The sequence below is a fragment of the Xylaria bambusicola genome, assembly GCF_022495145.1.
Source record: "Xylaria bambusicola strain CBS 139988 unplaced genomic scaffold F5B22scaffold_44, whole genome shotgun sequence".
In the NCBI taxonomy this organism is placed as follows: Eukaryota; Fungi; Ascomycota; class Sordariomycetes; order Xylariales; family Xylariaceae; genus Xylaria; species Xylaria bambusicola.
In genome coordinates, this window is record NW_025953597.1 from 32,200 (window position 1) to 55,024 (window position 22,825).

General features: G+C 49.2%; 5 protein-coding genes across 5 annotated transcripts; 1 reads left to right on the forward strand and 4 right to left on the reverse strand.

Moving 5' to 3' along the window:
- Nucleotides 1-177: 177 nt before the first annotated feature.
- Nucleotides 178-4,697, reverse strand: F5B22DRAFT_376968 (calcium-translocating P-type ATPase). Its single transcript, XM_047971227.1, has 3 exons — nucleotides 2,903-4,697; nucleotides 1,673-2,794; nucleotides 178-1,611 (listed from the first exon to the last, which is right to left on the reverse strand). The coding sequence occupies exons 1-3, from the start codon at nucleotides 4,463-4,465 to the stop codon at nucleotides 703-705; spliced, it is 3,594 nt and encodes a 1,197-aa protein (XP_047827799.1). The 5' UTR covers nucleotides 4,466-4,697; the 3' UTR covers nucleotides 178-702.
- A 4,292-nt stretch (nucleotides 4,698-8,989) lies between these two features.
- F5B22DRAFT_618913 (sulfate transporter family-domain-containing protein) lies at nucleotides 8,990-12,610 on the reverse strand. Its single transcript, XM_047975749.1, has 3 exons — nucleotides 10,534-12,610; nucleotides 9,964-10,477; nucleotides 8,990-9,891 (listed from the first exon to the last, which is right to left on the reverse strand). Exons 1-3 carry the CDS (start codon nucleotides 11,907-11,909, stop codon nucleotides 9,157-9,159), a joined length of 2,625 nt encoding a protein of 874 aa, XP_047827800.1. The 5' UTR covers nucleotides 11,910-12,610; the 3' UTR covers nucleotides 8,990-9,156.
- On the reverse strand, nucleotides 12,611-14,310 carry F5B22DRAFT_618915 (uncharacterized protein). Its single transcript, XM_047975750.1, has one exon. It carries the CDS (start codon nucleotides 13,898-13,900, stop codon nucleotides 12,761-12,763), a length of 1,140 nt encoding a protein of 379 aa, XP_047827801.1. The 5' UTR covers nucleotides 13,901-14,310; the 3' UTR covers nucleotides 12,611-12,760.
- Nucleotides 14,311-14,419: 109 nt separating this feature from the next.
- Nucleotides 14,420-15,840, reverse strand: F5B22DRAFT_649537 (uncharacterized protein; the record flags this gene model as incomplete). The annotated part of the gene is made up of 4 exons (XM_047979187.1): nucleotides 14,420-14,829; nucleotides 14,906-14,994; nucleotides 15,055-15,080; nucleotides 15,145-15,840. 4 exons carry the CDS (start codon nucleotides 15,838-15,840, stop codon nucleotides 14,420-14,422), a joined length of 1,221 nt encoding a protein of 406 aa, XP_047827802.1.
- Nucleotides 15,841-20,491: 4,651 nt separating this feature from the next.
- Nucleotides 20,492-22,786, forward strand: F5B22DRAFT_618920 (major facilitator superfamily transporter quinate). The gene is made up of 2 exons (XM_047975751.1): nucleotides 20,492-21,563; nucleotides 21,630-22,786. The coding sequence occupies exons 1-2, from the start codon at nucleotides 20,967-20,969 to the stop codon at nucleotides 22,719-22,721; spliced, it is 1,689 nt and encodes a 562-aa protein (XP_047827803.1). The 5' UTR covers nucleotides 20,492-20,966; the 3' UTR covers nucleotides 22,722-22,786.
- The last annotated feature ends 39 nt before the right edge of the window (nucleotides 22,787-22,825 follow it).

The following is a 22,825-nucleotide window of genomic DNA, read 5'->3' on the forward strand; positions in this document are numbered from 1 at the left end:
TCGTATGCGGGCGGGCTAGCCCCCACCAAGATTGCTCCCTCTTTTCAAGAACCGGCAATTGAGCTGGAGCGAGGGCGGCGCTTGTTGATTATCCGAAGTCCAGGTTGGAGTTCAGATTGGAATGATTGGGCAAGGAGCTATACACCCTGGTCACCGATCCATATTTTCTAGGCGGCGGGCATATTTAGTAAAATGTTTTCCATAGCTAACCTAGTCATTATGTCATTAAGCTTCTTACACTAACTAATACACAGATCCAAATGATCGTGATATGCTGTCTGCTATGTGGCGCTAGGTAACATGACGGAGTTGCTAACCCTCAACCCACGACTACAGATTACCAGCCAAATACCCGAACCTGAGGTAATGAACTAGCTTAGAGAGCGCAAAATTCCATGTCAAATGGAAGTATTATCGGAGGTACCGGTGTGGAGTCCTAGACCCTTACATTTGCCGTGAATGGGGCCTACGGGCGAGGAGCTGTCGCGCGAGGTGGCTTACCCGAAAACCCGAGTTCTGGGTCCAATTAGGTAATCCTTGCGACATTTGCGCATAATCACAGTTCACGCTATTCGCCGAGAATTTTTGGCTTAACTGTCAACGGTAGTACATAGGTAGATGGGAAGACGCGCGTGACTGGAGTCATTGGAATAACGTTTGATATGATTATTCTATAGTCTGTTCATAAGCCTCGTTATCTATCTATACCCGTCCCTTTTCTATATCTTCTACTTGTATAGTGGGATTACGATTTATCTCGTCAGTGCCATCCTCAGGTAAGATGATTGCAGGAGCCCCCTGCTCTATAATGGCGGGCACAGATGCGCTGCCACTCGACTTTTCCGACTTTTCCGACTCTTCCGCCTCTGTCTGTGATGGCTCTTCGCCCTGTCGTTTTCTTCTGAAAAGGGAACCCGTCTTACGCAGGGCTTTGGCCACAAGCTGGTACAAAACAACCACTGGCGCACCGACTGTCTTTGCGACGGCAGCAAACCACTCGTCGGGAAACAGGCGGATCAGTACAGCCCATGGCAGGCAGATGAACGCTGATACTATACAAATAGCCCATTGAACGCCGTCGATGGGCTTGATTTCGAAGGCTGCGCCACCAACAAAAATGATGAGCACTTGAAGGCCTACCATGAGCACGGTGATGCCAATGAAGAATTTGTTCCGATGTACGCCTTCGAAAATATTGAACTTGTTGTCTAGACGTCGGTTATTGAACTCGTTGAAAATTTGCATCCAGACGAATGTATTAAAGACCATGGTGGCAAGCTCCTTCTGCTGTGTCTTGTTATTTGGGTCATAACCCAAGATTTGATTTCCTCCAAAGTAAAGCGTGAAAGTCACAACGAGCTGGTATATGGTCTGACCGATGATCATCTTCCACATGTTGACGGTGATTAACGGGGCGCTCTTAGGCTGAGGCAAACGGTTAAGGATCTTGTCTGTGGGAGGATCCGTGGCCAGCGCAAGCGCAGCAAAGGTGTCCATGATAAGGTTTACCCAAAGAAGTTGTACGGCTGTAAGAACCGACTTCATGTCGGGGTTTGCCACGGCTGAGATGAATGCGACGAGGACGGCAGTGATATTGACAGTGACTTGGAACTATGGTAATTGTTAGAAACTAAACGGTCCTTTCTATGATCGAGGAAGCGATGGTCCTTACCTGGAGAAACTTCTGAACCGCGTCATTGACGGCTCGTCCCCATTTCAGAGCTGTAAGGATAGAGGTAAAATTGTCGTCCATCAATACAATCTCAGAGGCTTCTTTGGCGACCTCAGTGCCACATACACCCATCGAGAAGCCCACGTCAGCTGTCTTCAAAGCCGGAGCATCGTTCGTCCCGTCGCCGGTGACGGCAACGGTCTCATTTAGGGCCTTGAGTTTCGCCACCAATATGCGTTTGTCCTCTGGAGACGAACGTGCCAGAACCTGGAGCTTTTTTACCTTTTCGTTCATTTCTTCATCGCTCAGAGCCCTAAAAACAGGGCCTTCCATGATGAGTCCATCAGTGTAAATACCACACTCAGTGGCGATAGCTTGTGCTGTCACGGCGTTATCTCCAGTGACCATGCGAACCGTTACACCAGCATGCTGAGCCAAACGGACAGCTTCGGGAACGCCGGGCCGTACAGGGTCCTGAATACCTACGACTCCGAGCCAAGTCAGATCCTTTAGAATGGACGCAAACTGGACGTGGCCGTCCTCGACCTCAGCGTGCGAAGGAGGCCACTCAGGATAGTCACGATATACGAGACCGATGGTGCGAAGAGAGTCTTTAGCATATTTGTCGATGGTTGACGTCAGCTCCATACGGTCGTCATCAGTAAGCGATGTGTCAGCCAGTGTCATGGCATCGGCTTTGTTGTTACAGTAGCCCAAAAGGATCTCTGAGGCTCCCTTGACTAAGAGTCGGTACTGTGTGCCAACCTTGATAACTGCACCCATACACTTCTTGCCCGAATCAAAAGGCATCATGTGTACCGCCGGTTCGTTAGCACGGAGCTCGGGGAGTGACTGCATCCCTAGGTGATTTTTCGCCCATTCCAGAAGGGCAGTTTCCGTCTTGGAACCGATAAACGTAAATTGACCAGCGTCTTCGCCTTCGAACGCGGTCGAGTTGATAGCTACAGATTGGACTAATGCATCCTTCGTCGCTTGGGGAAGGTCAGCGGCCCACTGAGAGACTGTCTTAGATTTGGCATTCTCGTTCTCGGGCTTCACAAAGCCTGACTGTCCGAAGCTTCCAGCCACAACAGTCATCCTGTTGGTAGTTAGGGTACCGGTCTACGCTATGATTAGCAATCATTCAGATAGTAAGAATCCCTGAGAGCAAGAAGACATGAAGTCCGATGCTGGCTAAGGAGAGTGGTAAAGTGGCTCTGGGGGACTAACCTTGTCTGAGCAAATAGTCGTGGCATTACCCATGGTCTCGCAAGCGCGCAGCACACGCACCAAATTGTTCTCCTTGAGCAACCGTTGCGTCGCAAAGGCTAATGCAAGGGTGACAGCTAGGGGTAGACCTTCGGGCACGGCCACTACCACGATAGTGACAGCAACAATGAGGATATCCAGGAAACTAGAGGCCTTCTCAGGCGGGGAGCGGCTATCGTTGGGCAAATTCGCGAGGAAACGGAAGAGGAGGACAAAGAACAAGAGGACGGCTGCGCTTGCTCCTAGCTGGGCAATAGCAACGGCGAGACGTTCCAGCTTCTTTTGCAAAGGTGTAGCTTCCACATCGGCTTGAACAGAGACCATGATCTTACCGAAACTCGAATGAACACCAACGGATGTGCAAAGAAACGTTCCTACGCCTTCAAGGACCTTCGCTCCGGAAATAATGAAAGGATCGAGACCTTTGGTGTTAGCATTGCCTGATTCCAAAGCCGTCATAACTTGGCCGCTTGGTGTCTTCTTGATCGCATCCGACTCTCCTGTGGCCGAGGATTCGTCGCATTTGATATCGTGACCATCTATCAAAATGCCATCGACTGGCACCAGGTCGCCAGGCTCAAGGTGTAGGACGTCGCCAACGAGGATATCGCGTACGTTAATCATGAACGATTTTCCGGATCGAACCACTTTGATTTCCCTATCCTCCTTTTTCGCGTTTAACCTGACAAAAGCTCGTTCCTTCTGCCAATCATTGAGTGATCCCACCAGGGTTACAATGAGAATAGCTATTATGATGGCAACACCTTCAATCCAGTCAACAGCTGGAGGGGATCCGGGCTCGTGTTCGACTCCGAATGTCTCGTAGAGACCGAGTGCCAAAGAGACCGTTGCGGCTACTGCCAAGAGAATGATGACTTTGTCTTTAAAGGCAATCCATATTAATTTCCACAAGGGGGTAGCTTTCTTTGCTGGCAAAACATTGTTCCCATACACTCTCACCCTGTCGGCAAAGGGATGGGAATCCGGATTTGAAACTCGTTCTGACGATTCTTGAATCTTATCGGATGTCCTCCTAGCGACTTGGTCGAACGTAACCCGTGATCGAACAGTTGTTTCATCAATACTTAAGCCAGCTTTAACGTCAGTCTGCAACCCCTGCTGAATGCCAGACAGTCCCCCCAATGCTCTAAGCGCAAGCGGAGATTTGGGGTTAAATAGCTTGTTCAGTTGTCCAGGGCTGAACGCAAACGGGTTATCTTTCACCTCGAAATCAGCTTCTGTCCCTGGATCAGGACGTAATGCTGACTCGGGGTCTACTGTTATGACGCTGGAACCACAGTCCGATTGCGCCGGCGTCAGAAAGGGGTTGATTGAGGTGGAAGGCGTCAGGAAGGGATTTGATACATTCGAGACGAAGGACCCAGCCGGTGTCACGGCGCGAGTCTCGATCGTGTCGCTTCTTGAGCGACCACTTGCATCTGTCGTGGTTTCAGCGGTATTGCTCCTCGAACGACCACGAGTGTCTACCGCCAGTGTAGGCGGCGCTAGGCTATTGCTAGCCATGTTGAGTAACTTTTCACGCTCTTCCTGGTTATGTGTATCGAAGGTAAGAGCGGTTGCAGTGGGTTAAGAATGGTTAGTGTTTTCGTTCCCAAGCCCCGGCTAGTGGTCGAAGCTGAGATATGTCCTAGGGTTTCAAGTAATACCTCTCGGTGAGCGACGTAAGATCATATGTAGTAGTTGGAGAGGTTCTCCGGGCTGTGTCTGGGGATTCTGCCTCAACATGCGGCGGAATGATGTAGTAAGCTGGGAAAGTCTCACTTTATTAATCCGGGATGAGTGGCTAACCGTAAATAATATGAATATGACGGTCAGATTCTTGTGATATATGGGTGTTGGAAATAGAGTTTGCCGGACAGAGCCTGGGCTTTTGCCTTTTGGGTTGCGTAGAGCTTGGAGCGTCTCGCTAATGAAGGCCAAGACAGCGAGTATAAATGAGGATACTGTCTCCGATCTAGATACTAGGTGCTAGCTTCGTCTGGCACGATGTGCAATGGAGGGCTGTGGAGCCGTTACGCTGAGCTTCGGTGGCGGTAAATGAGTCTCAAGGAAGCACTGTTGGTTGACGAGAGGGAGGATGAGCGCGTTGTGACGAATCGTCTCAAGAGAAGACAATCCTAGAGCCATCCAGCGGCCGTCAGTGGCGCGCATCAGCCTGCCTGCCTCGCAAGAACAAATCCTTCTTGTTGGGCTGGCTGCCTAAGTGCAGCATGGGCGCAGCTCATCAGCAGTTCATGACTACCAGTCAAACCCGAATAAGAGCGAAAAGTCTGGGCTCGGGCGCGAAGAAAGGTGACGTGAGTGAGGCTGTGCCAAAGAGGCAATTCTACGGGAGGCCGCTGACTGTTATCCCTGCGCCAATCTAGAATCGGTAATTATTGCGCTTTGTACTGGGGCATCCTAGTTAGATTGAGATATGGAATCCTGGAAATGAAATCAGCGTTCTGTACATGTCCATAGCAGCTGGATTCATTAGATATCTTGATGATATAATACGGGACCACCGCCATCTGCGCTCTTCCTCTCGCTCCATGACGACGCTTTTCAAGCCCACACATGCACAGCCGGCAACGTAGCCATACGAATGCCATTTAGAATCCCAGACCCAACTCCTCAACGTGCTCCCTCTACTGTCTTGGAGCCCTCTCCTGTACTGTCTCGACGGTCAAAGAAATCTCTGCTGATCCTTGGCGATTGAGGCTGTGTAAACGGCGGCGACCCAATCACATCCGCCGGCGATACGCACTTGACTAACTTGGTCTCGGGGGCTTTTTCGGGCCAATCACACGCCCGGCTCGGTCATCCACCAAAGTTGACCCCGGCATTTCCAGAACGACATTTATCTCGATCCTCCTCCCATGCATGGGCACGAGATCGTCCGCAAGCTACTGCAACAGTAGGCTACTATGTATTTATTAGACACTTGATGCTCCTCTCACTGAATACAGTAATAGGAGCTGTGTTGCTGGTCTTTGGCATCTGATACATATGTCATTCGTCATGGAGGTAATTATATTCGACCTGAGAAGCACATCGATTATTACTGTGACTGTCGACACGAAGATGAGGTTCATCCAATCCGGACTCGCTGTACCCGGGTAGACTTCAAATCCCCGCGCCAAGCCTCCCTACGTCGATGGCGCAACTAACTTGCAATTACGGGCCATTTGGCATCTCCGCCGGCAGCCACTATTGACCTACTCCCGTGGCAATCGGTCATGGTTTGTTTGTTGGGGCAAGATGGAAGGAAAGCGGTGTCGTGGCCAAGGAATTTGGTGTTTTCTACGTAAAACCAGCAGCCAAGCATCATCTTGGTTTTTCGGTGGGACAATGAGGAGATATTCGCCAATTATGTCCGAGAAATTTGTCGCTCCTCCAGCGCTAGAGGTGGCTATGTATGCTTGGGACGGTTTTCATGAGCTCAACTGCCTGATTTGGCCGACAGATGCATGTCTCTTTCATGTCAGATATGTCTGCCCGCGAGGGTGATGCTCCCTTCCGTTGTGTCGTGACGCTATTTTCCTTGAAACAAGTCGGTAGCTTGGAATTATTAGGTAAACCCCAATACCTCCTGCTAGAGTGCAAGGAGCAAGTATAGCCAAGTATACCTTGTGTGGTCATAGGACAAGGGTTCTTGTCAATACTCCCTTTTTATGTCGAGAATACCGCTCTATATACGTACATGATTGGAGGATAGTCTCTTAAGTAAAGGTGGCCTATTTCTTAATAGTGAGGTTTGAATCCGACTTACGAAGCTAGTCCGACCCGTGGCACGATCGCTCCCTTGACTCACGAGGATAATTATTCTTTGTGTGCTTGTCACGATAGTTGATACCGGAAATTGGCCTCGCAAAGTCCCTACCGGCACTGCCTCATTGTAGAGCAACTACTAAATTAGTAACAATGGCTATCTCACCATAATTATGGAGTGGATTACCTGAGCTATTTATTAGACAGGCTTATAATATATCTAGATCCCAGCTCCCTACCCGTACGTCTCACGGCCAAGCTCATATAAGCGGTTAAAAACGTGTTATATTCAAATAACAGCACCCGTTAGGTTTCATCAGCTCGCGCTGTGTCTTGGTATACCCTGGTTTATACATTTCTACCATGTATACTCACTTTAATGTCGAACCGGGGGGCTGGTTGTATCTAGACATCATGCCTAATCGTCGCGAAGTAGTGGGTATGCCATATATAGGCCGTTAATCTTGCACAGGATTAACGGCGTTGTTTTTTTCGTGACACTAATCAACAACACCAAGAACTGATAAGTTGGGGCGTAATCGCATGAACGAGGAAAACGAGGAAATGCGTACTTAAAGCAGCCACTAAGCACTCACAACCACTATAGGTAAGATGTCCAATGTCTGATACGCAACCCATGTCGTTCTATACGTTGTGATGTATAGACAAACATGACCTTTCTCCCATATCTCAATAACGTTTTAATGTGTAACACCTCACAACCCCGTGAAGTGACTCAATACATATACACAAGTGTTTTACGTGCAACCATACATGTATTATAAGAAACAAAGAATCATCCGAGCGTAGTCCCAGTATCTCACGCTGCTCCTAAGTTACGCACTGGCAGTCCCAGGTGACGTCTGTGCCGCACAGACAGAGGCGGAATTTCATCCTTTGGATCGTTTGCAAATTCTGTATCACTCGCATCGCCTCGCCCAGGTTTCAATCTCGGCACATAGTAATTACTACGGTGGACCAAAAGTAGCAAATCCTACTGTATACTTATACTTACCAAGTTAACATCTAACCGTGAGGTACCGATGCTTCCTGGACTAACGTCATCACTACATGTGTAATTACATAGCTCGACTATTCCCCAGCCACTGAAATATTGTTCTACACAGCGGGTATAACTTTCCCAGTTCCATGGGCGTATTACCTAAGAGACCCAATCGAACAGCAAGGTGCGGTATTATATACACATAGCAGAGTATTATATAAGTAGGCCTGGATAAGGGGCAGGAAAGACCGGCAATAGGTAAAAAGAATACCCCAAAAAATCAAACGGAGCATTTAGCCCCAACCTGCCATCCACCAGTGGTACAAGACAAGATATTGAAACTGTGGGGTAGAAAGGGTAAACCGTAGTAGTCGTGGCTATGTCAAGACTGCGCCTTAACCTTCGTGTATCACCATTCCATCATTTTGTTCCAGATGTCCATATTATTCAAGACCTGTCCCAATCGAAAGGGGGGCCAGGTGACAATAAAAAAAGATGCAGAGAGCTCACTCTCTTATCAAAGCGGTGCCGGTAAATGTGCAGAAAAAAAGGTATAACGGCTTCGCCCGAGTGCGCCAAAATTGAAGATGAGATATGGTTCCATACTCTAACCTGCCGCAAAATTCTAGGCTGTTACTATGCCAATAAGGTACAGATCCCAGTTTATCTATACCCATTACTATTCTACTCTCTTAATCTTTGTATGTATGTATATGTAGCGTACTATATAAGCCGTTAATTCCACACGTTGGATTAACGGCGTCGCTTTTCCTCTGTCACAGTATATATAACAACTAGTTGAGCTTGCACTGTTGATTTAAACAGAGTAATATCCTATAGCTATGAGATATAATCATCCTTAAAGCATATTTTTTCTTAGCATTCCACATCGTATTCCCCCCCCTTAATATTAGGTATTATATAATCCAGCTTGTGAGTAAAAACCGATGCACCGGGTACTCAAATACCTAGTAGTACTGCTATATATGCCAACACAGCTTAAGGCTTAAATACTATGATTTTCTTCGAATCCCCACATCATTTAGATATCCCATTCATTCAAGCAGCGTTAAATCTGCATCGTCCTCACCATTTCCTCTCTAGCATCGCCACCACTACATCAACATTCAAGACATCTGATATTCACTGTGCCATATTATTCCACATGGAATACAAAATCAGCCAAGACGGGAATGAGAAAGGTCCAGACTGTTATCAATCCGATCTAGAAACACGTAACACAAACAATATACTGCACAGCATCAAGGCATACCAATTTAAATACTCCACATATTATACACCTGATAACCCTCGCAAGGCATGTTTTATCTATTAACGCTGCTATAATTTTTGTTGTACCATATCTCAAAGACCGATTCTATGCGCGCTATGGGGGGTATAATTCACATAATATAACTTTTTTTTCCTTGGAGAGCCGCGTTTATGCGACCAAGGTTGCACCGCAGTCAGCCTCGCGCCCAGGCGCATCTATGTGCGCCGACTCAGCCATACGCAAGGCATCTTGAATATCATCGACGAAGAGGTGTTCGCCTCCAACGAGCGCGACAATGCCGCTCCACTCGAGAAGCTTCCACACCTTGTGGTTGCGACTCGGCGCCCGGCTGAAGAACACCCTAACGCCTTGCTGCCGGTACTTGCGCACGATCTCCTCCAATACCTGTGTACCTGAGCCATCCATCGATGTGACGCCATGGATGTCGAAAATGATGTTTCGGTTGCTGTGCTGGGGGCGCAAACGCGGCAGTGCTGGGTGTGCCATGTTCGTGCCATAGCGTTCTATGCGTCGTAGCCTGCTCTTCAAGTCGCCTGTGTTGGCAAATGTCAGGGGCTCAGGAATCTTCACAATCAAACAGCCTTCGATGAACTCCACTTGTTCGGGGTGTTCCTCGGCATTGGCGAAACGGTCGCTGTTGGGCACACGGCCGAGGATCTGAATACGAGGACGAGTGGCATGGCGCACGACTTCTAGTAGAGACAGGCCTATGCCAATAGCAATACCAAGATTAAGCGAGAAGAGCACGGTAACGAGGACTATGACAGACATAAGAGACAGCTCCTTCCAGCCCCTGATTTTCACGAAGAAAAACAAGTCTTCGGGGATCTCTTCAATGAGAGAATAGGCGACAACCATGATCAGTGCAGAGAGAACCGGTTTCTATATCTAGAATCAGTCTGGCCGTCCAATAGAGATTTCGGCTTGGGGTTGAGATAGGACAAGTAGACTTACCGGAAGATAGTAAAACCATGACAATAGATACAGAATGCAGACGACAGTGATGATACTGACAAAGATCGAACTCATGGGAGTTTTCCCCCCTGTTGATTTGTTCACCTTGCTCCTACCGTAGCCTCCAAACGCAGGGAGAGCCATGAAGCACGCACCAACTATGTTTGCGGTCCCCAAAGCAATCAACTCCCGATTGGGACTGAGCTGCATGCCGTCAATGGTATCAGTATCGCCTAGACTCTTGGCTGCAACGGAGGACTCGAAGAAGCCAAGCATTCCGATCAGAAATGAAGTGCCCATGGCTTCCCGAATGTGAGGCAGGTGAGATAGCTGGAAGGGATTACGGAAAGTGAAGACATGGCCAGACGGGGCTTCAACCTTGCCAAGAATCTCAACACCCTTCCCTTCCCAGTCAAGAAAGTAAGCCAAGAAAGCAGAAAGAACGACAACAACGAGGCGGTCCGGGAAGTACGCCACGGTGGGATACCGGGGTTGTAGCCTACGCTTGATTTCACTGACAACACACATGGTGGTTAGTATTAGCTCTCAGGGATGGTGGGAGTTTCTTACCGAAGAACCATGATGATGACGAAGCTCACAATGCCGATGATCCCTGAAAGTCGATGCCCTTGCCCAAGGTGTGTGACTATGAAGATAAATTTATCGACAGTAGTGTGATGGGGTATGTTGGGTAAACTAGCCGCCAGTTTGTTTAGACCGAGAACTGGCGTCAGCTGGTCTATGAATATCACAACGCCAATGGACGAGATGAAGCCACGCAAGAATGGACGGCTGAGGACGTTATCGACGAATCCAAAACGACCTAGTCCCATGATGAAGACGGAGGCACCAGCTAGACCCACGGCGACACCGGCGATCTTGGAGTGCAATATGGCATTATCATCTTCTCCTTTCCCACCGTCTATGTTGGCCTTGACGATCGAGCCGATGAGCAGAGAGCCGGCGGCCTCTGGCCCAACGACCATCTGGGGACAGCTACCTAGAAGCGCATAGAGGAAGGGTTGAAAGACAAAAGCGTATAGGCCGCCGATAGGGGCGACGTGGGCGAGGTTCTCGGCGTAAGAAAGGGCCATGGGTAGATACATGGAGGCCATGGTGATGGCAGCGGTGAGGTCGCCTATCAGCCACGACCACTGATATTGACGCATCCACGTTAGACACGGAATGTAGTACGAGAGGAACATGGACCAAGAGTACTCTATTCCGTGCCGCTGGGCCAAGGCGCTCGATGTTGCCATCTTTTTATTCTTGATCACTCTGGAGAAAGCCCTCTTCCAGAGTTTTCGTGGTGTTGATGATTGATTCTCGCTTACGGCGTCGGACGCCTCCGAGCCCAGCAATGAATTTCTCTCTGATTCGGCATGTAGATGTTGCAAGGGAGGACTGACTGCCCGTGGAGAAAATGTACCATGGTTGCAAGGACCATCGTGAGCCCGTTCGCTGTGGAGGAGAGATGTTGATTCGTCATAAAGCACAGAGGAGGTTTTGATCTCGGGTGCTGGGTTGGGAGCAATTGGGTCTGGATGAGGAAGACTTGGTGGTGAGTGACTGAGCCCAAGACCCGTTGTCGTCGTCGTCGTTGTCGTCGCCGCCGTCGAGTCTTGAGTCTGGGGAAGCGAAAGGCCTCCTGGCTGGTCGTCGGACCTAGGTATACTAGATTCGGGAATTTGTTGCAAACAGGGAGATGCAGGCTTGCTCTCGTTGTTGGTATAGTCGTCGCCACCCTGTTCGACGTGGTCGGTCGGGCTGGTCTCAGGGTCGGAGTCAGAGGAGGCAGTACGGCTTTGTCGCAGACCGCTCGGGGTCGAGGGAGTGTGGTGGTGTGGTAGCGAGGGTGAGGACGGCGAGGACGGCGGTTGTGTCGTTCTTCGTCTTGGCCGTGAAGGTGGCTGCGAGCCACCGGCCGGTGGCGGTGGTGCCGGCATTCTCTACCCACCGAGGTAGATTATCTAATACTACCTACACCTAGGTGCTCTCAATGCTCTCTCTCAATGCCGTCAATAGGCCGGCGCCGGGGGTAACCAAACCTAATATTCGCCTAACAATGCATCAAAACTATCTAACTTCGCTTCGACAGGACGTGGGCGACGGCCATGCAGCGAGACAGCACGGCGGGGTGAAGAAAAGGCAAGGATGGGGGTGCGATGAAGGGCCGGAGTAAGGCAGATATTGTAGCGAAATTGATCATATGGTTAGAAGGATTCAAAAAGGGCTGCCACGAAGCTGAGTGGGTGTCGAGGGTGTAAATCAATGATATATCACGATTCCGATTCGCAGATTTATTTGGCGGGCAACGGTTTTGTAACCACAGCACAGTATCAAGTGGTACCCTTGGGGCCTTAGGGACCTCAGACCTGTGATGTTTGAGCTGGCCCATGCCTCCCCGGCCATTACCCGGCCCTGGTCCTATGGACGGACCTATCCAGCTGAGCATCATACCAGCTGAATGACCGGAATGAGGATTGGAAGCGAAATTTCTGCATTGTCATCCTCTTGAACAATTTCTCTGAACCATACACTGTTACTGTGCGAGCCATGAACCATCTCTTCATCACGTACAGTAGATCATCACTTAATCACGCACAGTGAGATGGTTATCACCAAGGGAAGGGACTGACGAGACTAGGTAGACTAGGAGATGCACCTTCCTACAGTAGCTTGCAGGTGGGTTAGGTTAGATGGGCTAGGCCAGGTACCTATAGCCAATACCTGGATACATTATAGGTCACGCGTGGTAACAAGAGCCTGTGACCGCAGAAATGTCCGACTCTCTTCTTCACAGAAACCCAAGCTTTTTCTCATAGTCTCCAGCCCCGCGTCCGATCGGCTGGATCAACGTATAGCTGCCTGAATGATTAAACTCCTGTACGCCATTGATTAGATAAAGAGGCGTCATGGCACCATCGTCGCTGAAGTAGAGCTTGGGCCGCTCTCGGCGGTAGAACACCGTCGACCTGCCGTCCGTGAAGTCGACTGTCGTGTTGTACGCCAGCGTCCTATTGTTGAATGTCCACGGTCCCTGCCACTGCCGAGCATACGCGTGGGCGCCCACCCGCGGGCCCTTGAGACCCACGTCGATGTCGATGAGATAGTGCACCAGAATATGCCAATGGCCTCGTCTGTCCTGCCATAGGAACGGGTCCTCGCTTCGGTCCGTGTTGTGCGGCTCGACCGTGAGATTGTAGGGCCCGCTGAAGCTCTGCGCTGTGTAGATGTTATTCTTCTCCACTGCCAGAAGCATCGCGTGGGACTGATTCTGCGGCGACCAGAGCGGCCATGGCGCGGGATTTGTGACGTTCACCAACTGGGCTGCCAAGGGCTCCCAATTCTTCAGATCCGATGAGCTGGAGACGGAGATGGTATTGTTGAACTTCTGCGATGAACACGTTGAGGGCGCTTCGAGATCGCGACCGATACAGTACAGCAGGTATTTGCCATCGGCCAGGCTGTAGATGGTCGTCGGGTTATGGTGAAATGTACCGAATAGTGTCTGCGCGTACGCATAAGGCCCTGCTGGGCCTGTCCTCGACTCGGCTCTTATGATGGTGCTAAATGGTCTCCAACCTGCAAGCCCACAACCATGCACCATCTGAGATGTGATGAGGTGGAAGAGTTTCTTGTCTGATGGATCATGAACGATGTGACCTCCCCACGATGAGTTCCCAGCCCCTTCTTTGTAGAAGTCTGGTCCCGTTGCATTCGTATGGTTATACCCAGTCCATCTCACAGCTGGGTACAGGTCCAGCTCACTACAATCTTCAGCCCGCCAGCCTACATCACAGATACACGTTCGGTTGCACTGCGAGCAAATGCCGTTGAGACTACAGTCATCGTCGGTGAGACAGCCCCAAGATGCCGTGATCAGAAGGCCTGGAATAGCAAGCGACCAGAACGCAGCGATTCCATGCATTCTCATCAACGTATAACACCATTCATTTCTGACTCAAATGTATTATATAAACTCGTAGCTATATCGCGTCAAGTCTCTCATAACCCTGGTTTGAAGATATGGGATCGTCATGTCATGCGGGGTTGGTGTGAATAACCTCCCTGGCAACCCTCAACGCTACCTGACTTTTGTACGTCACATTCGTTCGACTCCAATGTGGTTAATCCACGAACAGGATCGCGACAAGTTGCAGTCATCCCCACAGCGACTGAACATCGACACTCGATCTCATTCGAAAAACCAGATTATATTAAGATATAGCTTTCAATCAAGCCGGTCACTTTCATATGGTGCCTCAGTTCTGCAACTACAGGACATATTTTTTAAGGTGGTGATAGAGATATCATCAAAATGATTGAACACAATTTGAGATCTCAGTAGTGGCGACATAGATTCATTAAGCCTAACCTTGAACACCAATACTACATAAACCCAATACCATAACGCCTAAACAAGCTCCCTGCTCATAGCACAACATGGAGAATCTCACCGAGTGAAGTCCTTCAACAAGAGTTCAAGATCATCCGGGCGGGAGTCAATGTATCCCAAGTCACTAAGATGATCAAGTGACTTCTGAGCATACTGGACAGCAGTATCGTTATCACCGGCTTTCCAGTAAAGTCTAGCGAGCACTTCGTACTGCGAGGCGACCATCGTGGGGATATCCTCCGCTTCGACGAGCGCAAGGATCTCATACGTCGCACGCACGGCCGCCGTGCCGTCTAATTCATCGATCGCCTTCATAATGCCGGCTTGCAACGAAGCAATCTTCTCTCGTCGGTAGTCGGACGCCGCTATTTCCGTCTGCGAAGCTGTGCAGAGACTACACTTGCACTCGAAGCCCCAGCGGCGGAGAGCGCGCTGTCTTTTCTCTCTTGCGTGGTTCAGGGGGATATCTGAATAATAGATGACCGCTGGTTAGCATGTGTCTTGTCTTTATCATTGCAAAGAATCGGATCGGGGATTGCGCACAACTGATCGTGATCTCTTCTCCTATTTCGATATCCCGGAAGGCGACAACCTTGACATCGAAACTAGTTGGACTGAATCGTACAAATGCACTGCGTTATCAATGCTTATTAGACTCTCTTCTGTGTTTTAGGGGAACACTGACGCCTTACTTCGGCCTACAGGCGTGGTTGATCCTCTGTATTCTTCACTGTGAGTATTCTTTACATCATACTACGTCGCTCAGGGCTGGTCGGACTCACAGCAACTTCTGGGTATAGCGCCATATGCGAATCCCCGCCAAGAGTATAAGAAAAAGAGTTGGTGCCGAGTATGTCCTCCATGATGTCGACGGCCTGAGTGCTCGATCGACCGAGTCCAAGAACCCTTCCTGGGTCCGAAAGCTGTTCCGCAGCCAAATGGAGGAATTGGTGCCCAATATGCTGTTGCGTAGCCTTGGGGAATGATAGGTCGAGCACTACGCTCGCCCAATCCGACATGAATGCCTCCGCGCGGCGGATCCTTCGTGTAGCTACTACCCCCTTGCCTTTCGGAGGAATATCGATGATGGCGTAGCTCGGTATAGTATTGTTGAGGCCATGACCCCCAGGGAACTCTTCGTTGAGCATGACGGTGCTCTCCGCTGCCGTCCTGGGCTTCGTGATAAGGCTGATTCCTTGGTAGCCATGCCGTGAATTGCTGTACACGCAATATTTCAGTTTTGGATCTCTCTCCGCGCTGACGCAGTCAGGCTGGTGCGTCCAGGGCGACCAGTCGACAGGTTCCGGCCCATTGTCGTCGTCAATGGGAGGGGGGCACCGGAGCTGGGCATCCTGCCGCAAAGGATGTGGCGGGTCTGAGAGACAGCATTTCTCTGTTAGACATGTGTCCTGAGCCAGTACAGGGAGTGCACCGAGTAGCAATGAGATAGCGGCGGGTTTGTACTGTGAGTTTTTCATGGTCGCGAAAGTTACAATTTATTTCAACCTGAGGTAAGCGTACACTGAGAAGCCGTAAGATCACACTAAATTCTACCGTGCTATCCTTATAATAACGCTGCGGTCGCATGCTGCCAACCATTTGGCATTGTCGTCCATCTGGCCTTATTATTTGACCATGCGAGATTGGCAAGGTTGAGCAGTGATATAACCGAATGAAGGTGGCCAAGCAACGGGACCTCGAGGCCAAGCAGACTCTGTCAGCGCGATCTACGGTTCCTACTTTACCACCCCTCCGCAGTCTCCCGAGGGCAACGTGGAGATAAATGAGTTGAAAATCCAGTCATTTCCCTCACAGGCGGTCTCGGGCCATTCAGTCAGCTCGTTAAGAGGCCGCGTTAGAGCCAATTTTCCCATAGCCATCGTCGTAATATATTCAACTATATGAAGAGATCATCGCACATCTCAGAGCATTATCATTGAGTATGCCATTACCTCGAGCTCCGATTTTTGTCAGATCAGACGGCTACGGGGGTCTGTCATTGCAGGCTATTCGTTGGGACTTGCTCCGTCCTGCTTGGCCATGCCGATCGCCGGTTGCACGGGTGCAACATCCGCAATGATGCCGAATTCCGACTGCTATAGAGGCAGCCATTTCCGAACGAGGGAGACTGCTTCCATATCATGTGGCTTGGCCGGCGGTTAAATAGGAGGCTGTTTTGGGTTGAGGGCTAGGTGGACCCCCCCTTATATGCGACGCAGATTTGTCATAGACCTTCAGTAGATACTAGTAACTGGTATGTATGAATAATATAGGTATATAGATTTCGGTGTACCGCCTATTATATATGAATATGAACGAAATGGGATATATTCTTATTATAGCGAGAGGTGTTAGGAGTGTTGCCTTTGGCATGCTAACTAATCGCAGTCACATATTATACAGCTTGTGAATAATTATTGACCTATTACAGCATTGTTACATAGGTAAGGGAATTATAAGTGTGCCACTAAAGCCGAATCACTCATGTATGTATATATATATATGGTGCGGGAACTGCAACTAGAGTTTGCTATATTGAAACTTGTTGTTGCACGAAGGTCTCTGAAGTCTTCACGGCTAGGTTAAGGCTCTATACAGAGGGTCTCTTTGTATGTGGCCATAGCATCGTGACAGCAGCCCGAGGATTGTGAGAACGTGATATATGGTTTCGTATATACGGTATATAAGGACTAGGCCTATATATCTTCGTGATGAATGAGTAGCGTATCTTCCCGTCTATAAGATTTAGAGATAAGAACTTGGTTAAGCTACAATAAGACTACAGTGGTAGTCAATTTTATGTTTAACAACATCCATATAGATGCCGTCAGGCTAATAGCTCTAGAATCGGATATTTTCCGTGATTTAGTCAGCATCATAACATCAAGTGAGAGGATCTATCTATATTCTAGCTCAACCCCCTCTCCTTCTAGGGTACATAGACAAGCGATAAAAAACAAAGAGAAAATGCTTCATGTTGCATATTCACTTAAGCATGGCCTATGATGGGCCGAGTGCCTTATGTAGGATTTCATCATAATACGTATCGGGTACCTGGGGACGATAGGCTATGCCCAGTCCTCCCGATGATTACCTACCCACGGATTTCGTCCTCCATCCGAGGAAATTTTCATAATAATATGATGTTCAAGCCAAGGACACCATATACCTCGTAGCAGGATCTATATGGAGAAATAAATACATAACTTTACATAGTTTAAGCATGGGACAGGGATACAGGTCTAACGACACAGCACGGTCTCTTAATATAAAGCGATACACCTCCCTATGCTATTAAGCATTGGCTGTTCGATTTACTGAATCATTAGTACCACGGGGAATTTTTTCTTTTTTCTCCATTTTAACTTATTATGCTCTCCCCGGCTGACATTATTTGTATCTAATAGCTTAAAATTAAAGTTGCTCGGTTGAATTTTCTAGGTAGATTTACTATCAGGATAAGGCGCCAAAGTGCATACTGTGTTACATCGCTGTTTGGAGAATTACTCACAGGATGATACCTAGTAGATGGTTTCAAATGGATTAATAACTGTTAACTTGTTTTCTGAAGCTTGGCATTAAATAAACCATCATGATAAAGACATGTAACTCAGAGTGGAACTGAAGCTATTCACAATACAATATTCTGCTAGGGCTGCCAAAGTCCTGATTAGCTATCCAGCCCCCCCAGCATTGGTAGCTTGACTTTGATTTTATATACAATTGGACTGCCTGACCTAACCAACTAGTGTCATTGATCTGTTCATGAAGCGAGGCCTGTATAACCTCACTTTCAATAATTGCGTGCATTTCTCTTCAAGTCATAAAGAGGTGTTTTGCGCTGCGTACGCTCGTAGCCGTAGGCGAATTGCATGGTCGGCTGTACTTGCCCATAACAGTAGTTAGACGTGATAGACCAGAGTGCTACCAATGTATTTTCGGAGATTACTGTGGAGTTATTATCATGTGATGAAACCATATATACTCGAAATCAAGTATTTCATCAGGAAAGGTAGGCATGTCTCGACGATAGTAACTAGCAAGCTGCCTATAATCTTTGGAGCTATAGAGATAAGAAATAAATGTGTGGCATTCAAGGTCTGGTTATACTGGTCAAGAGGAGTGGTCTGGGCTTAATTTCGTCCTTGGAGACAAGAATCTTGGGGAACCGTATGAACAGCGTCCCAGTTGTTTGGCATGCTGCGGAAAACCCGCGCTTAGTGCACCGATATCGATTACATCAACCAAGGCACTTCTATCTTGAGGCTCGGGAGAAAAGGTCCCAGTAGTCTTCGTCTGATTAACGAGCCATCCCCAAATTCCCCCACAGCTGTACTTATCTATGAATACACTAGGTAACCCCGGGAAAAATATTGTATTTGGGAACTCGAGTCAGGTTCAAAAAGCAAGCGCTAAGAATTGGGGATGTGTGGGGTTGTGAGGAGAGATGGGCGGACATGGAAGATGGCTGGAGACGTACCAATGCTCCCCTTGTCATGTACCGTCATACTGTACACATCTCACCGCAATGATAGCGAAACAAGGCATGTGCGGGGATGGACAAGAGACCCTATATTTCTCCGCGCCATGGATTGCCCAGATCGTTAGCGACGGTCTGGTCGTGCGATGCCGGCACACGTCGGCGAGGCGTCGGGTCAGCAGCTTGTTCAAGCTTGTATATACTAGTGCAGCTCGGCCAGCTAGTAACGCCTAAGATGGCAGTGAACTTGTACTGGCTGTCTAGCCTCATACAGTTCACCGTCGCTGTTGTTAACAAATAGGAAAACTTGGGCGGCTATGTGTTTAGCCCCGGTTACCTGGGGGCTCGTGCCGATTTGATCGTGCCTCAAGCACACCGCCATGCAAGGCATCTATATAGGTAAGTCATACGGACTTTTTCGGGATCTTTCTACACTACTTAGCTCAAGATATACCGGCAACCTGGTTGTTAGCTCTATCGAACAACGCACAATGCCTTGTGTGATATGCGTGATTTCACCTCATACATGCATACTAAGCAAGATGCCTACCTATATACGATAATGTCTTCCGTCCCGTTCCTCTCGAGTCTGCATCGCGCTCGACTCGACGATCGGACTAGAGACAAAAACGGCAAGTCGTTAAGCAAGAACCCAAAACCATTACATACAGTAGAATGGGCACCAAAGTCAGCTTGGCAGACAAAGTCGCGTTCGAGGTAGAGTTTACATTGACGAATCACCATATCTGCCTTTCCACATTTTCCACCATCCCTTCTTCGTCTTCTTTCCCTTATTTATCACCCCTACTGCCTTAACACCAAGATACGTCATACCCTATATAACGAGATATTCGACAGAAAACGCTGATCACGTACTAACGTCGTGATCATCTACCCCGGATTCGCAGCCACTTAGTGGGCGACTTGCAGTCTCGGCGTTTGGAGTCCCCGGATCTTGGCCTGAAGATTTTCTTGGTATTTCAACGTGCAGAAACGTGCCCCCTCAGACTCTGGGTAATCCACTCCACTGGGTTGGCTAGTGTACTGAGTTAGTGCACTCTGCTCGTCATGCCTGGTCCTGGTCGATTGCTCCCTTCGAACACATTCATCTGTTTCTTTCTATGTGTGGATGTGTGCATCTGTATATCTAGACCTACTACCTGATAAAACACTTAGAAAACTTACTAGGCAGTATTGCTCACTGCATTTTCTACTGCACTGCGCCGCACCCTGTTTGGACTGGTGCTCACTCACATGTAATAGTTAGCATGCGGTGTGTGGAATATCAATTGTGGGCAGAACCGTGGGGTAGCACAGACTCACGCAGCTAGGTCGATGGCCTATCCAACGTAGGTAAATCACTACCTTTTGTGCTCTAGACAGCTATGTAGCCAGTTCTCTGGAAATACGTGTATGGATGCAGAAGGGATCGTCGCTCGGTTACCGGCCGATATCCTAACAGCATCTCCTCGAAGCGATAATACACCGGCATTGCACACGTGCGAACGCGCGATGAATCTTCATAGCGGTAGATTGAGGAGACTAATTTACTACCTAGTCCAACCCCAACCAAAAGAAGCCCAATAGTAAGTATAGCGCTGAAATAGCTTGTATGGGGTGAATCCGTTGACGACGATCCGTCCAACTTTGTTGTAATGGTACCTGCTCTACGGAATGGTTGCTTACCATGGTACATTGCATAACCCCCAATACCTACCTAGCCCCGTCGGTTTTCGTGGATCTCGTGCCAATGACCGAAAAGTTCGGGAGGTCTCGTGAGGGGAAAAGGACCGGGGGCGCAAGCCAACAACATGTCAAGGGTGACGATTGCCGAAGGATTGGTACAGTATGGTACGACCTCTAAGCTACGGTGTACATATTACGCCTCCAATATCTGGCTTGCCGCCTGGTCCATCGAAGTACGAACAATGAGACCTCCTTTGCTGGCTGGTAGATAAAGAGGTGAGCTGCCGCTGCTCTCTGGTTTCCCCTCATCTTACACCGTAGAGTTGGCGGGCTGGTGAACTTGGGCAGAGGTCGTTTTCTCATCTCTTTCGCGTGTCTTTCTGGTCTGTGAAACTTCACCACAACGACTTCGCTGTTTGTCTCTCCTTCTCCTATAAAATGGCTGGCGGTGTTAAGAAACCCGTCAACATCTTCAGACTGAAGAACCTCGACGAGCCAAAGGCCATCTTCAACTGGCGTCTCTGGTTTGCCGTCGTCTCGTTCGGTCTCCTCGGCGCTGCTCGTGGTGTGGATGAGGGCCTGATCAATGGCGCCTTCAACTCCAAGGTTTTCCAGGCCTCCATCGGTTACGAGAACTACAATGAAACCGAGCAGGCCAACATCAAGGCAAATGTCTCGGCCATGGTCCAAGTCGGATCAGTCGCCGGCGCCCTCATCGCTTTCTTGATTTGTGACCGCATCGGCCGTATCTGGGCAACACGACAACTGTGTGTGCTATGGATTGTGGGCATCGCCATTTTCATGGGTCACGGTAACAGTCTGGGCGCTGTGTACGCTGGCCGCTTCATTGCTGGCCTCGGTGTCGGCCAAACACCTGTCGTTGGACCTGTCTATATCGCTGAGATAGCACCTGCGTCTATCCGTGGTCTTTGCACCTGTGTCTTCACCGGCGCTGTATACCTCGGTATCGTACTGGCGTACTTCACGAACTATGGCGCACAGGTCAATATTGGGGACACAACATCTAACCGATGGGTAAGTAAAGAATCATAAACTGCTACCTCGATAAAGCTTTCTGTGCTAACATGGAACCTTTCGTAGCTCATACCGACAAGTCTTCACATCATCTTTGCTGGTCTGATTTTCATCCTCACCTTTTTCCAAAACGAGTCGCCACGTTTCCTCGTCAAACAAGGGAAGCATGAGCAGGCACTGCAGACAATGGCACGGATTCGTCAACTGCCACCGGACCACGAGTATGTTATGCGCGAGATCACCGAGATTCGCACCGCCCACGAGGAGGAGATGGAGGCTACCAAGGGATCGAGCTGGACCGGTGTTCTTAAGGAGATGTTCTTGATCCCTAATAACGCCTACCGTCTATATCTTTCACTGATGGTGCAGCTGCTATCCCAATGGAGTGGCGCGGGCTCGATCACACTCTATGCCCCCGACCTCTTCGCGCTGCTCGGTATCGAAGGCACGACAGAGTCGCTCCTAGCGAGCGGCGTGTTCGGCATTGTCAAGTTCATCTCCGCCCTGGTGTGCGCCCTATTCCTCGTCGACGTCATCGGACGTAAACGCGCTCTTCTCATCGGTATCACACTCCAGGCCGTTTCAGTCATTTACATAGCGAGTTTCCTAACTGCGACGCCGGAGCTGGGCGTTGTCGACGGGTTTGTGCTTCCCAAATCCGACGTCCCCGCTAGCCGTGCTGCCATTGCTTTCATTTATGTTTCGGGCGCGGGCTGGGCTCTCGGCTGGAATTCGATGCAATATCTTCTGACGGCCGAGCTGTTCCCCTTGCGCATCCGTGCCGTGGCGACCTCCCTTGCCATGACGTTACATTTTGCCAACCAGTACGGAAACGCACGTGCTGTGCCTGTCCTCCTCTTGCCCACGAGAGATGGGGGAATTACGCCCAAGGGTACTTTCTGGTTCTTCTCGGCCATCACCATACTCGGTGGTATATGGGTCTGGTTCTTCGTGCCTGAGACAGGTGGCCGATCGCTCGAGAGCATGAATCGTCTTTTCGAGCTGCCTTGGTACCAGATCGGTCGACGTGGAAACGAAGATGCTGATAGGTTGGATATGGCCATCAATGAGAAAGAGACTGATATGATGGGTGGCGCTGCTGAGCACGTCGACGACCAGGCGCAGGAAAAGCGCGCCTCAAGAGAGGTTCATGTTTAGATTAGAGTTGAGTATTTCCATCATGAATAATGAAAATATATGAGTTCTATCCCTAGCGGGCTAAGTAATATGCTCAACCTTGGTGCGAACAATGGCTGTTCATG